This window comes from Populus euphratica, unplaced genomic scaffold (genome assembly GCF_000495115.2).
Source record: "Populus euphratica unplaced genomic scaffold, PopEup_1.0 scaffold1919.1, whole genome shotgun sequence".
NCBI classification, from domain to species: domain Eukaryota; kingdom Viridiplantae; phylum Streptophyta; class Magnoliopsida; order Malpighiales; family Salicaceae; genus Populus; species Populus euphratica.
In genome coordinates this window covers 21,143-33,490 of record NW_011501752.1, presented here as the reverse complement: position 1 = coordinate 33,490, position 12,348 = coordinate 21,143, and the positions used below count along the sequence as shown (strand labels likewise).

General features: G+C 33.5%; 4 protein-coding genes across 4 annotated transcripts; 3 read left to right on the top strand and 1 right to left on the bottom strand.

Annotated features, from left to right (window-relative positions):
• The first annotated feature begins 1,716 nt into the window (after positions 1-1,716).
• On the top strand, positions 1,717-2,565 carry LOC105118385 (uncharacterized). Its single transcript, XM_011016329.1, has one exon. It carries the CDS (start codon positions 1,984-1,986, stop codon positions 2,545-2,547), a length of 564 nt encoding a protein of 187 aa, XP_011014631.1. The 5' UTR covers positions 1,717-1,983; the 3' UTR covers positions 2,548-2,565.
• Positions 2,566-4,548: 1,983 nt separating this feature from the next.
• LOC105118384 (uncharacterized) lies at positions 4,549-5,442 on the top strand. Its single transcript, XM_011016328.1, has one exon. It carries the CDS (start codon positions 4,709-4,711, stop codon positions 5,270-5,272), a length of 564 nt encoding a protein of 187 aa, XP_011014630.1. The 5' UTR covers positions 4,549-4,708; the 3' UTR covers positions 5,273-5,442.
• Positions 5,443-7,289: 1,847 nt separating this feature from the next.
• On the top strand, positions 7,290-8,725 carry LOC105118383 (uncharacterized). Its single transcript, XM_011016327.1, has 2 exons — positions 7,290-7,618; positions 7,855-8,725. The coding sequence occupies exons 1-2, from the start codon at positions 7,407-7,409 to the stop codon at positions 8,597-8,599; spliced, it is 957 nt and encodes a 318-aa protein (XP_011014629.1). The 5' UTR covers positions 7,290-7,406; the 3' UTR covers positions 8,600-8,725.
• Positions 8,726-8,825: 100 nt separating this feature from the next.
• On the bottom strand, positions 8,826-11,961 carry LOC105118382 (phosphoribosylformylglycinamidine cyclo-ligase, chloroplastic/mitochondrial-like). The gene is made up of 8 exons (XM_011016324.1): positions 11,464-11,961; positions 11,123-11,217; positions 10,945-11,046; positions 10,779-10,838; positions 9,894-10,066; positions 9,651-9,753; positions 9,392-9,550; positions 8,826-9,224 (listed from the first exon to the last, which is right to left on the bottom strand). The coding sequence occupies exons 1-8, from the start codon at positions 11,792-11,794 to the stop codon at positions 9,060-9,062; spliced, it is 1,188 nt and encodes a 395-aa protein (XP_011014626.1). The 5' UTR covers positions 11,795-11,961; the 3' UTR covers positions 8,826-9,059.
• Positions 11,962-12,348: the final 387 nt, after the last annotated feature.

The window sequence follows — 12,348 nt, the reverse complement described above, 5'->3', positions numbered from 1 at the left end:
ACAGTTTAAAAGTGCATGTCGTCTTCCCCATGGACCTCGCTTCTTAGTAATTAGCCAGCAGTATTTAGTTCAAATTGTCAAATAAGACTAACCCAGAAGACGTTGCTGATCCGCTGTGTCCTGACAAATCACACCTCCACAAGTAACTGGATTGCACTATTTGGTATATTTTACCAAACAATTAATGAAATGGGCTGTAGAGCATTAATTCTGTGATTAGAACTCCTAAGCTTAAATTCGCTTGAATCAGAACTAATTAATCCGCGCCCCAACAACAATGTAAGAGTAATATAAAACATTTTTTAGGCTGTAACTTGATTAACAGATTTTAAATTTATTTTTTAAATATTATTGATTTAAGTTTCATTAACTTTAGAATTACTATAAATTTATATAATTTTTAATTTTTAAGTTAATAGAATTAATTTTTAGGTCAATAAAATTAATTAAGATACGAAAGAACTAATATAAATAAATTTAAGTTTGAGTTAATTAATTAAATTTTAAATTTATTTTTAAAAAATTATAATTTAATTTTTATAAATCTTAAAGGTGCTAAAAACTTATATCATTATTAATTTTAAAATTTATATAATTAACTAAAATATACATAAACTAACTTAATCTAGATATTTATATTAATTAAAAAAAAAAGTATCATGCTGAGTAGTGGCATCCAAGTCAGTTCATGCACTATATATATATATATATATATTCTCTGCAAAAATCTGTTCCTTAATTTCATTGACCCGATCAAGTTGTTTATAACTTGAAACTTGGAATTAATTCCAGTTGATTATTACAAGATTTTTTCACATAAAAATGTTATGTGCTTCAGAAAATACTTTAGGATTTTCAACCTCATCATTTGCGGGTTCGGTGTTGATTAATCAATATTTACACGCTAGAAAACGATATCAAATGATTAGCACAGCGAGAATAACACGGTTTAGCCGCAGTCCTCCGCTGCAGGTCCCATTAAGAAAAAGAAATTAATTAGTTAGCTACTAAATACAAATCAACACCTCTCTCTCTCTCTCTCTCTCGTTAAGGATTTTTAAAACCAAAAATTAAGCAAAACGTTTACTTGTACGAAGTCGTTAACATTTTGTGAGAGATTTCTCCTTTCTTACGACAGAAGCAAGACAAAACCATGCCAACCAGAAAATGTGCTGATTTCACGTTACGTGGGACCCTTTAACACTCAACCACCGACCGGCCGCCCGCTTCATTTTATCCTTTCATACTGAAGTCTAACCACTGCTACGAAGTTTCTCAGAAAGATACTAACTAGCTTAATTTTACCAGAAATGAAATTATCAATTAGAAAATAAAATTAGCTGTAACATTCATTACAATATTGACAGTACTTCACATATTATTTAGAATTTCAAGTATTCTTTAGAAAAACTGTCAAAATAATTTATCATAATTGTATTTACTACTTGAAAGTTGATTGAAATCATGATGCAAGAGAGAAACACCATATTTGTTGAGAAAAAAAAAATAATTCGTCTAAAGAGAGTTAAAAGATTTCTTACCAGCAATGTTTCAAATTCCAAATTCCCAAAACCGTATAAAAATACAGTGGCCCATGACAGTTGTTGAGTGTCAGGACACTGGCAATGGTTAGATTTGGAATTAACTAAAACTCCAGCTTGAATCCCCCGCGGACACCCTATTTCCCACATGCCTTCACTGCCCACAGCTCACATTTCAACGCCAGCTGCGTTCGGCATTCCAGGGAAAAAGATAAACAACTGTCTCTCTCTCTCTGTCTCTCTCGCAGCACACCGCGTATAAAGAAACCCACGCATATAAATGAGCCATCGTCACCATTTTCATTCAGCAAAAGAAAACAACAAATAGAAACAGTTTTTTGTATTAGAAAGCTTTCACTACCAGCAGAACCTTCAATCTCGACCTCAGTCTCTTTTCACGCACAATATATAGCTACTTTTTGGTACTGAACTAGATCTGAAAATGGCGAAGAAAAATGGCAATGATGTTGCTCATAGAGCATGGAACATCCTGCGCCTAGCACTGTTGTGGGCAAGAAAAGGTGGTGTTTTCAAGAGGCGTTTGATAATGGATCATCTACGAGTTGTGCGTAAGTTTCTTAAAAGCCTGGGACAACATTCTCCTAGCAGGCGCCAGCTCCATTATGGAGAGCACGAACTCTCCTTCGACAAGACCCCCATTTTCCACGTCAAGATGCATCGCCCAGCCTCCATGCGATTCAACATCCCTTGCATAACCCCACGGGTTGACTTTGACTACGATTTTGATCATGAAGTTTGCGAAGATGGTATCCAGCAAGATGGATCAGTTTACGAGTGCTATGATGGAATGAGGAGGAGTTTCTTATTAAAAGGTGGAGATGAAGAAGATTACGAGACTTGTGAAGAGAAGATTCCAGCAGAGGAAGAAGGGATTGATATGAGAGCGGAGGAGTTCATAGCTAAGTTCCGCCAGCAGATGAGGCTTCAAAGACAGATCTCGTATCTACAGTACCATGAAACACCCAAAAAAGGAACAAGGGGATGATCCCAGACATCCACTGTCTTCTGAATAATTCTCTACAACGTTTTTGGTTGCCTTTGTTGTTAGCGGATTTAGCAGTTTCAGGACTTTTTTTCTTTTTTTGTGAAAGAGGCGTTGCTGCATTGTGTAGATACCGGAAACTTCCATTGATTTTTGAATAATTATGGTTGTATCGTCGTGCTTACATTTTATTCTTGAATAGATATTTCAATAAGAAAAAAAGATGAAGATGTTCCATTGACTCCGAAATTCGAAAAGATATATGCTGAACAGGAGAAAATATATACATCGTGAGATATGGAGTTCAAGCACAGACAGTGCGCAGGGACAGACAACCACTTTTTTAAACTTACTGGAATCGGCCTTACGAGACCATAAGATTTCCTGTCATGGCAGTCTGTTATTTGAGTTCATCAAGCAGAAAACAAGCTAAAAATATAGATGTAGAAGGAAACAATTTCAACCAAAATTTGTTGTGTAAATTTTGTTGACCAGTAAAAGATTAACACAGATATTTAAAATATTTTATTATATATATAAAATGTCATAAATAAAAAGTAATCAATAATATAATGTCATGAAAAAAATTTAGTACCTCTACAAATACAAATTCTTCAAGGAAGGGAGATTTATTAAAAGTTTTCAAGTATTTTTTATAGATAAAACTTATAATCTAAACACTCCTTAAGAAACTTAAGAAACAATTAGTAGTAAATTTCTTTGAAATTCTTCACCCTTGGGCTCGTTTAGTCTTGCTTTATTTTATTAGTCTTTTTAAAAATACAAAGTGTGTTTAACAACATTGTTGTGGTTATTATTTTAAGTAATTTTCATTAAAAAAAGTATATTAATAATTTTTTTTATTTTAAAATAACTATTTTTAAGATCAGTATATCAAAATAATTTTAAAATATTAAAAAAATATTAATTTAAAATAAAAAAATTTAAATTTTTTTTAAAAACACTTTTAAATTATAGTGTCAAATACTCCATTAGTTGTTATGTTCTTTGTAAAGTCAATAAAGCTACAAGATTAAATTCACTTATACTTTTAAAAAATAAAATTAAAAATTAGTTTTAAATTTTTTGTATTTTTTAAAATTATTTTAATATATTAATATAAAAAATAATTTAAAAAATATATTATTTTAATACCTTTCCAAACAAAATATATTTTAAAAAATAATATTTACTATAATTTTAAACGTGTCCTACATTTCAAACCAAAAAAAGTTGAAGTTGGGGAGTTCTCACCAACCGTATTAGAGAGTATTGAAATTGCCCAATGATTACGGTACTAACATGGTACAAGAAGTCATTCAAGTAGATATGCTTCAAAAATAACAAATAAAGTTGGGTTAGAAAAGACATTGTGGAAACTATGAAATAATCATTATAATATTTATTAATAATTTTATTGTATCTTATGTTAAAGAATGCAACTTGATTATTAATATAAACTATAATAGTGAAAATCTTCTGCTATTGTTGAGCTTATTCTTCAATTTAATTTAATTAAGATGAAATTTTTTATTTTAAAATAATAATAAATAAATAATAGACAATACTTTTAAGATTAAAAAAATATATATGTTTACAATCAAAATATAAATAATATTATGAAAAATAGATTTAATCTAAACATAATTTATGTTTTGTTAGTTTTCATTGAATATAAAAAATAAAGTATAAATGCATTTCTATTTTTTTGAGTTGGAAAAAATATTTTTAAACTTCGAGGAATTAACAAGTTTAAAAAAAAACATTAATGGAAAATAAAAACTAAAAAAATAAGTACTAAATTGAAATTGAAAAATAGAAAACATTCTATATTACTAAAAACTCCAGCTTGAATTCCCCCGCGGACACCCTATTTCCCACACGTCTTCACTGCCCACAGCTCACATTCAACGCCAGCTGCGTTCGGCATTCCAAGGAAAAAGTTACACCACTCTATCTCTCTCTCTCAGCACACCGCGTATAAAGAAACCCACGCATATAAATGAGCCATCGTCACCATTTTCATTCAGCAAAAGAAAACAACAAATAGAAACAGTTTTTTGTATTAGAAAGCTTTCACTACCAGCAGAACCTTCAATCTCGACCTCAGTCTCTTTTCACGCACAATATATAGCTACTTTTTGGTACTGAACTAGATCTGACAATGGCGAAGAAAAATGGCAATGATGTTGCTCATAGAGCATGGAACATCCTGCGCCTAGCACTGTTGTGGGCAAGAAAAGGTGGTGTTTTCAAGAGGCGTTTGATAATGGATCATCTACGAGTTGTGCGTAAGTTTCTTAAAAGCCTGGGACAACATTCTCCTAGCAGGCGCCAGCTCCATTATGGAGAGCACGAACTCTCCTTCGACAAGACCCCCATTTTCCACGTCAAGATGCATCGCCCAGCCTCCATGCGATTCAACATCCCTTGCATAACCCCACGGGTTGACTTTGACTACGATTTTGATCATGAAGTTTGTGACGATGGTATGCAGCAAGATGGATCAGTTTACGAGTGCTATGATGGAATGAGGAGGAGTTTCTTATTAAAAGGTGGAGATGAAGAAGATTACGAGACTTGTGAAGAGAAGATTCCAGCAGAGGAAGAAGGGATTGATATGAGAGCGGAGGAGTTCATAGCTAAGTTCCGCCAGCAGATGAGGCTTCAAAGACAGATCTCGTATCTACAGTACCATGAAACACCCAAGAAAGGAACAAGGGGATGATCCCAGACATCCACTGTCTTCTGAATAGTTCTCTACAACGTTTTTGGTTGCCTTTGTTGTTAGCGGATTTAGCAGTTTCAAGACTTTTTTTCTTTTTTGTGAAAGAGGCGTTGCTGCATTGTGTAGATACCGGAAACTTCCATTGATTTTTGAATAATTATGGTTGTATCGTCGTGCTTACATTTTATTCTTGAATAGATATTTCAATAAGAAAAAAAGATGAAGATGTTCCATTGACTCCGAAATTCGAAAAGATATATGCTGAACAGGAGAAAATATATACATCGTGAGATATGGAGATCAAGCACAGACAGTGCGCAGGGACAGACAACCACTTTTTTAAACTTACTGGAATCGGCCTTACGAGACCATAAGATTTCCTGTCATGGCAGTCTGTTATTTGAGTTCATCAAGCAGAAAACAAGCTAAAAATATAGATGTAGAAGGAAACAATTTCAACCAAAATTTGTTGTGTAAATTTTGTTGACCAGTAAAAGATTAACACAGATATTTAAAATATTTTATTATATATATAAGATGCCATAACTAAAAAGTAATCAACAATATAATGTCATGAAAAAATTTTAGTACCTCTACAAATACAAATTCTTCAAGGAAGGGAGATTTATTAAAAGTTTTCAAGTATTTTTTATAGATTAAACTTATAATCTAAACACTCCTTGAGAAACAATTATTAGTCAATTTCTTTGAAATTCTTCACCCTTGGGGTTTGGAAATATAATAGTAGTTATTTTTTAAAATATTTTTTATTTAAAAAAATATATTAATAATATTTTTTATTTTAAAATAATTATTTTTTAAATTAGCACATCAAAATAATTTGAAAACATTAAAAATATATTAATTTAAAATAATAAAAAAATAAATCTTTTTAAAAATATTTTTAAAATATAATATCAAACACGCCATAAGTTGTAATGTTCTTTGTAAAATCAATAAAATTATAGGACTAAATTCACTTATATCGCGGTTTGTTTAATTATAATTTGAAAAATTAAAATTAAAAATTAATTTTAAATGTTTTGTTTTGTATTTTTTAAAATTATTTTAATATATTAATATAAAAAATAATTTAAAAAATATATTATTTTAATACCTTTCCAAACAAAATATATTTTAAAAAATAATATTTACTATAATTTTAAACATGTCCTACATTTCAAACCAAAAAAAGTTGAAGTTGGGGAGTTCTCACCAACCGTATTAGAGAGTATTGAAATTGCCCGATGATTACGGTACTAACATGGTACAGGAAGTCATTCAAGTAGATATGCTTCAAAAATAACAAATAAAGCTGGGTTAGAAAAGACATTGTGGAAACTATGAAATAATCATTATAATATTTATTAATAATTTTATTGTACCTTATGTTAAAGAATGCAACTTGATTATTAATATAAACTCTAATAGTGAAAATCTTCTGCTATTGTTGAGCTTATTCTTCAATTTAATTTAATTAAGATGAAATTTTTTTCGTTCAAAACAATAATAAATAAATAATAAACAATACTTCTAAGATAAAAAAAATTATATTTACTATTAAAATATAAATAATATTATGAAAAATAGATTTAATCAGAACATAATTTATGTTTTGTTAGTTTTCGTCAAATACAAAAAATAAAGTATAAATATATTTTTATTTTTTTTAAGATGAAAAAAATATTTTTAAACTTGGAGGAATTAACAAGTTTAAAAAAACATTAATGGAAAATAAAAACTAAAAAAATAAGTAGGAAATTGAAATTGAAAAATAAAAAACATTCTATATTACTAAAAACTCCCTACGATTCTCTCTTATTCCTTTTTTCGTGGTTGATTATATTTGTTAAATATAAACTATTAAGGAACTATGGATTTTTTTAACAAAATATGAGAAGATCTTGACATGTGACAATCATAATAGAGAAAATTATAAAATTACAAGGCTACCCTGTGCTTGACATAACAAAACAATTATGCATTAGCTGGAAATTTCGAATAAATTACCCTTGTGGTTTTACATAAATGGCACCTTAGGGTTGCGCGATTGAATCGGAAAGCTCCAAAGCCTCCAACTTTTGAATTTGAAACAGCAAAGAGCCGTTGGAGTTGAGAAACACCCGTAGAGAGAATGGTGGATAGCAGGATAAAAAATGTCTCTGCAGCATTTTCGTGGGCAGATGAGGTAGAGAGAGAAGAGGAAGAACAAGCTCGATTTCAGGAGCACCAGAAGCAGAAGCCAGACCCTTTTGGTTCTGCCAGGCCCAGAGAAGTTGTTCTCCTGGAAAAGGGAATTGATTGGAGAAAACTCGACATCCATCTTCAACAACCTTCTCACAAAAGGTACTAATGTCTTCCTGTTTACTGGTACTCAAAAGTAAAGTCTTGAAAGATAGGAGGAAAATAAACTCTTAACCTTCTCTTGTTCTCTCTTCTCTTATTTGGAGATTAGTACCGATCCGATTAGTTTTGACATCTGTAAGATTTGCATATGTGGTTTTTAATGGCTAAAATATTTGAGTTCTGTTTCAATGCCCGTAGCTTGATAACCATTCAGTGTAATCATAATTATTATACAGGCAGCTGGATCCTCCTTATGGGAAGCAATGCAAGGAAAACATCCCTGCCTTTGCTGCTTCAGGCATCGAAAGGATACCTTCAGTTACCCCAAGCAAGAGCCTAAAAACTGAACTGGAAGATGCAAATTCGGAGCTGAAAAGAAGCGAAATTTTGCGGGTTCCTTTGGCTACAGAGAGCCAGATTCCTGCAACATTCGTACCTCCTCTAAGATATCCACCTAAAAATGCCATTCCTAGTTTGTCCGAGTCTGGCTTTCATTATTATCTACAGGAATTAGACAAAGGACAGCATGGTTTTCAAAGCAAGCTGCCCCTAAAGCCTGGGAAAGAGAATACATTTCATCAGCAAGTGCCACAGAAGGATCGCTGCTTTCAGAACTTGAATCAGGGAAGCCACACTCACCCTCACTATCATCGACAAATATTGCAAGCTGAGCGAAGGAGCCAGGTGGAGGATAAAATAAGTTTCAGACTGTGGCAATCGGGTGGTAGTGGCAAGAACTTGAGGAAACCAGATGCTAGTAGATTACAGCAAGATACAGATTCCGCTACTGAGAAACTTGGCAAAAACCTTCAAGGAAATGATGCAGTTAGGCAGGGGGCTAGGCAGATTTTGACAAAATCCTCTTGTGCTGGAGGTACAAACATCAAACAGAGGAATGGCCTGGAAAGATCCGTTGCTAAGAGATCAAGCGGAACAAAATTCAATGTGATTGTGCAGGTAAGAAAAAGGCGGGGGAACTAAGTGAGGAACACATGAGACTAGCTGTGAGAAAGGGTATGAAAAAAGCAGGGGAAATCTCGATTATTCAGTGCTTGCTTTCAGTAATAAATCAATCGTCCCAATAACAAAAGCACTTCAGTTGTATTATTAGCTGAGCATTACAAACCACCATTGATTTGGGCTCGATTACTCACCTAAATTTTAAGATTATGAAAGGGTAACCTGGAAATTCTCTCTTTTTTTAGAATACCCAGCAACTTTTCAGAAAATAAAATAGCATAAATGATAAAGGCATTGTCAAGTGAGGATCGGTCATCAGCCACGGATTACATTGAGTCTACAAATGTAAGATTTTTTGTCCCACCATCTGTCTTGGCACTAAGATTTTTGGCAGCTCATGTGACAGGAATAAAGAAAAGCCGTTGATCTCTATATCTCGCATCTCCGCATGCACGTACATGTTTAAACATGTGGTAGTATTTTAGTGATAGCTCACTCCTTCACCATGTACAACCTCACCAATGCGATATGCCTTGTGTTGTCCCTCCTCAAGAATTCTGCGAGATGCTTCCTCGGTCACGACCAGAACCATCCCAATGCCCATGTTAAAAGTCCGACTCATCTCAGCATCTTCTATTCTTCCAGCCTGAAATAAGAAAACAATAGAAAAGGAAATAAATACCACCGGGTCTCTATTTTTATTTACAACAAACATAACATCCAAGATCTACCAGTTAATCAAATTAAATACTCACAAGTTATTGGGTCAATCTAACATCATAATCCAGCATTTATATGTAAAACACAATTTACCTCTTGGATCCATTTGAAAAGGGTTGGGACTTCCCATGAATCCTTGTATATAAAAGCTCCAAGGCCTTTTGGGAAAACTCTTGGTATGTTATCTGTAAAACCGCCTCCAGTGATGTGAGCTATGCCCTTTACACCGCCCTTGCTAATCAAATCAAGCACCTTTTTGAAGAGGAACAGTTTTTCTTTTAGCATAAAAATGTAGTCAATTCAACAATGTTAATCATAACAACGTGAAAGGGAAACAAAACTTGAATGAAACCTGCTTGACATAGATAGTAGTTGGAGCCATAAGAGCTTCACCCAAAGTAACACCTCCACCAGGAAGTTGGTCATTCAAAGACAAGCCACTCTGAGCTAGAACCCTACAAAAATAGACAAGCATTCATCAATTAATAAGAATATTCAATGCAAGGAACTCAAAAGATCATGCCACTGTAAACAGGCATCAATGATGTTTTAATGCATGGAGAAACAAATAAGAATTCCTCAAACCAACACCAACCTTCTTACAAGAGAGAAACCATTGGAATGGACTCCACTCGATGGCAAACCAATGAGAACATCCCCGGCCGCAATGTTTTTCCCATCTATCACTGATTCCTTTTTTACAATGCCAACAGCAAACCCGCTAAGGTCATACTCACCTTCTGCATAGAAACCTGGCATCTCTGCAGTCTGGAAGGAATTTAACAAAACCATTGAGGTCGAAGGAGAGTTGTAAGTTTTGGTGAAATTACGATCACATGTAGAGGGAGGAATACGAGTCCACCAAGACTTTTAGTGTCAGCAAATTTGACCTCATAGCATGCATTAGGTAGGTCTATTCCTCAGATAGCACGACCATAATAGGACAAAATAAAGCTAATGAATAGAGGATTTCCATAATTATCTACTTATATAAGTTACCATGCCATATCCTGTTACATGATGCAACACACATATATCTAGCCTCTGACCATCCCTAGCCTAACAGACAATCTCTTCCAAACCAGCATCTTATTTTGTCAAACAAAAATTATCCCTTCAAATGTAGACGATTTCTTTGTTGCTGATGATTGTTCATGAAAAGATAATTGGGCACTTGCTATTTCAGATAAATATTTCAAGAACTCTCTGGAGTACCACCATTTCACATGAGGCAGAAACTTGTGATGGGTCAAGACAGGCCAAATGTGCTTAAAAGGATAGTTCAATGCAAACCCATCTTTCATATACAAAGATTCAGCAACGCCATATTGGTAATTGCCACTATTGTGTAAAATGACTGCAATAACCTTGTTACTGCAAAAATAAAAGCTACGGTGACTACAACGTCAATCTTCAGATGCAGCATTACACGATGCACTGAAAGGTAGACATCCACCAGTAAAATATAAAGAAAGAATACCTCTCCCCCTAAAAGAGTGCAGTCCGATTGTTGACAACCATCAACTATGCCTTTAATGACCTAAATCAAAAGAGCAGAAAAATCTTATTCAGCTGAAGTTTTTTTTTTTTTTTTTTTTTTTGCACAGATACCATATTAACTCAGTAAACCATGCAATTATCAATACCTTTTCAGCAAGGTCAACATCAAGGCGGCTTGTAGCATAGTAATCAAGAAAAAACAAGGGCTTTGCACCGGAAGTAACAATATCGTTTACACTCATAGCAACCTGCAGCAGGAGAAGTGAATTAGGAAGCAAATCAACAGCAGCAAAATGCATATAACAAGATTTATCCAGACTTTACCAGATCAATTCCAATGGTTTCATGGATTCCAGTTTCAAATGCAAGCTTTAGCTTAGTCCCTACACCATCCGTACCTGCAACTAGGTACGAATCCCCTGTGTGCAAAAACTTTAATCAGCACAATAACACAACACACACAAGGACCAAAAAAAACGTCTTAGCATCACTCTATCCCCCAGTTCCCAGTGCGTAGGCCTAGCCTATCAGGAGAAAAAAAAATTGAACTAGGCAGTCAGCATGAAAACAATCTGTAGCCTCATAGATTTTTCACAATCAATTAAGTTCACAACCAAGAGCAGAAAGAGCCATAAGCGAAGGGGAAAATCTAAAAGAAAGCATACCAAGAGGGAAAAGACCACCAAAACCACCAATCCCAGGAGCCATCTTTGCAATTCGCCGAACAAGCTCAGACCCAGCATCTATATCCACCCCAGCATCCTTGTATGTAAGTCCTCCACCAGCCCCATCACCGCTTTTGCTGCTATTTTCCTTGGACATCGAACTATTGCTTGTAGCTCTCGCTGAAAGAAGCGGAAATCTATCGGAAAAGCGATTAAATGTGCATCTTCCTATGGGTTGTTGAGTGGCGAAGGGTTTATTAGAAGAGGGTCTGATTGAAGCTGCAATCGCACGCGATAGCTCAGTGTTTGATGCTAGGCTAGTAGTAGCCATGGGAATGATGGTGGGAGGGGGACCTAAACTGGGGAGGTTGAGGCTCACCTGTATTGGTGGAGCTATGGGAAGTGGAGGAGGCGCGGGAATTGGGAAAGCAGGGGTTAACGTAGGGCTTTTCAGATGTTGGGTTGTTTTTTTATTGTTTTTTTATTTTTTTCATTGGAGGTAACTGGTAAGGGCATTATAAGTCCTCTTAACTTTTTTTTTCCTTCATAATTTTATATCTAACTAGGTATGTAATTTTAGCAAAAATAAATAAATAAATATCTAAGCTTTTAAAATTTATTTTAAAAAAATTAATTATAAATTAAAAGGCTTAACATATTTTTTTACATAAAGTAAAAAACATAATCATAAATCACAAAATCAACACTTACATATAATAAAATATAATACAATTTATATTTATTAATTAAAATATTTAAGATCTCAAGTTAATTTTTAACATAATTAAAAAATAAAATAATGTTGCATTTGCTATAGTGAAATACTATTTTCATAATTTGTGCATAATAAATTTTCAAAAACAAAAAGTGTAAAGAAAAAACAAA

Excerpts from the sequence above, each read along its gene's own strand:
- LOC105118385 (XM_011016329.1), top strand. The coding sequence starts at position 1,984 with ATGGCGAAGAAAAATGGCAATGATGTTGCTCATAGAGCATGGAACATC.
- LOC105118384 (XM_011016328.1), top strand. The coding sequence starts at position 4,709 with ATGGCGAAGAAAAATGGCAATGATGTTGCTCATAGAGCATGGAACATC.
- LOC105118383 (XM_011016327.1), top strand. The coding sequence starts at position 7,407 with ATGGTGGATAGCAGGATAAAAAATGTCTCTGCAGCATTTTCGTGGGCA. Across the intron at positions 7,619-7,854 it reads CAACAACCTTCTCACAAAAG|GCAGCTGGATCCTCCTTATG; the intron begins GTACTAATGTCT and ends ATTATTATACAG.
- LOC105118382 (XM_011016324.1), bottom strand. The coding sequence starts at position 11,794 with ATGGCTACTACTAGCCTAGCATCAAACACTGAGCTATCGCGTGCGATT. Across the intron at positions 11,218-11,463 it reads TGGTGGTCTTTTCCCTCTTG|GGGATTCGTACCTAGTTGCA; the intron begins GTATGCTTTCTT and ends TTTTGCACACAG. Across the intron at positions 9,225-9,391 it reads TTTTCAAATGGATCCAAGAG|GCTGGAAGAATAGAAGATGC; the intron begins GTAAATTGTGTT and ends TTCTTATTTCAG.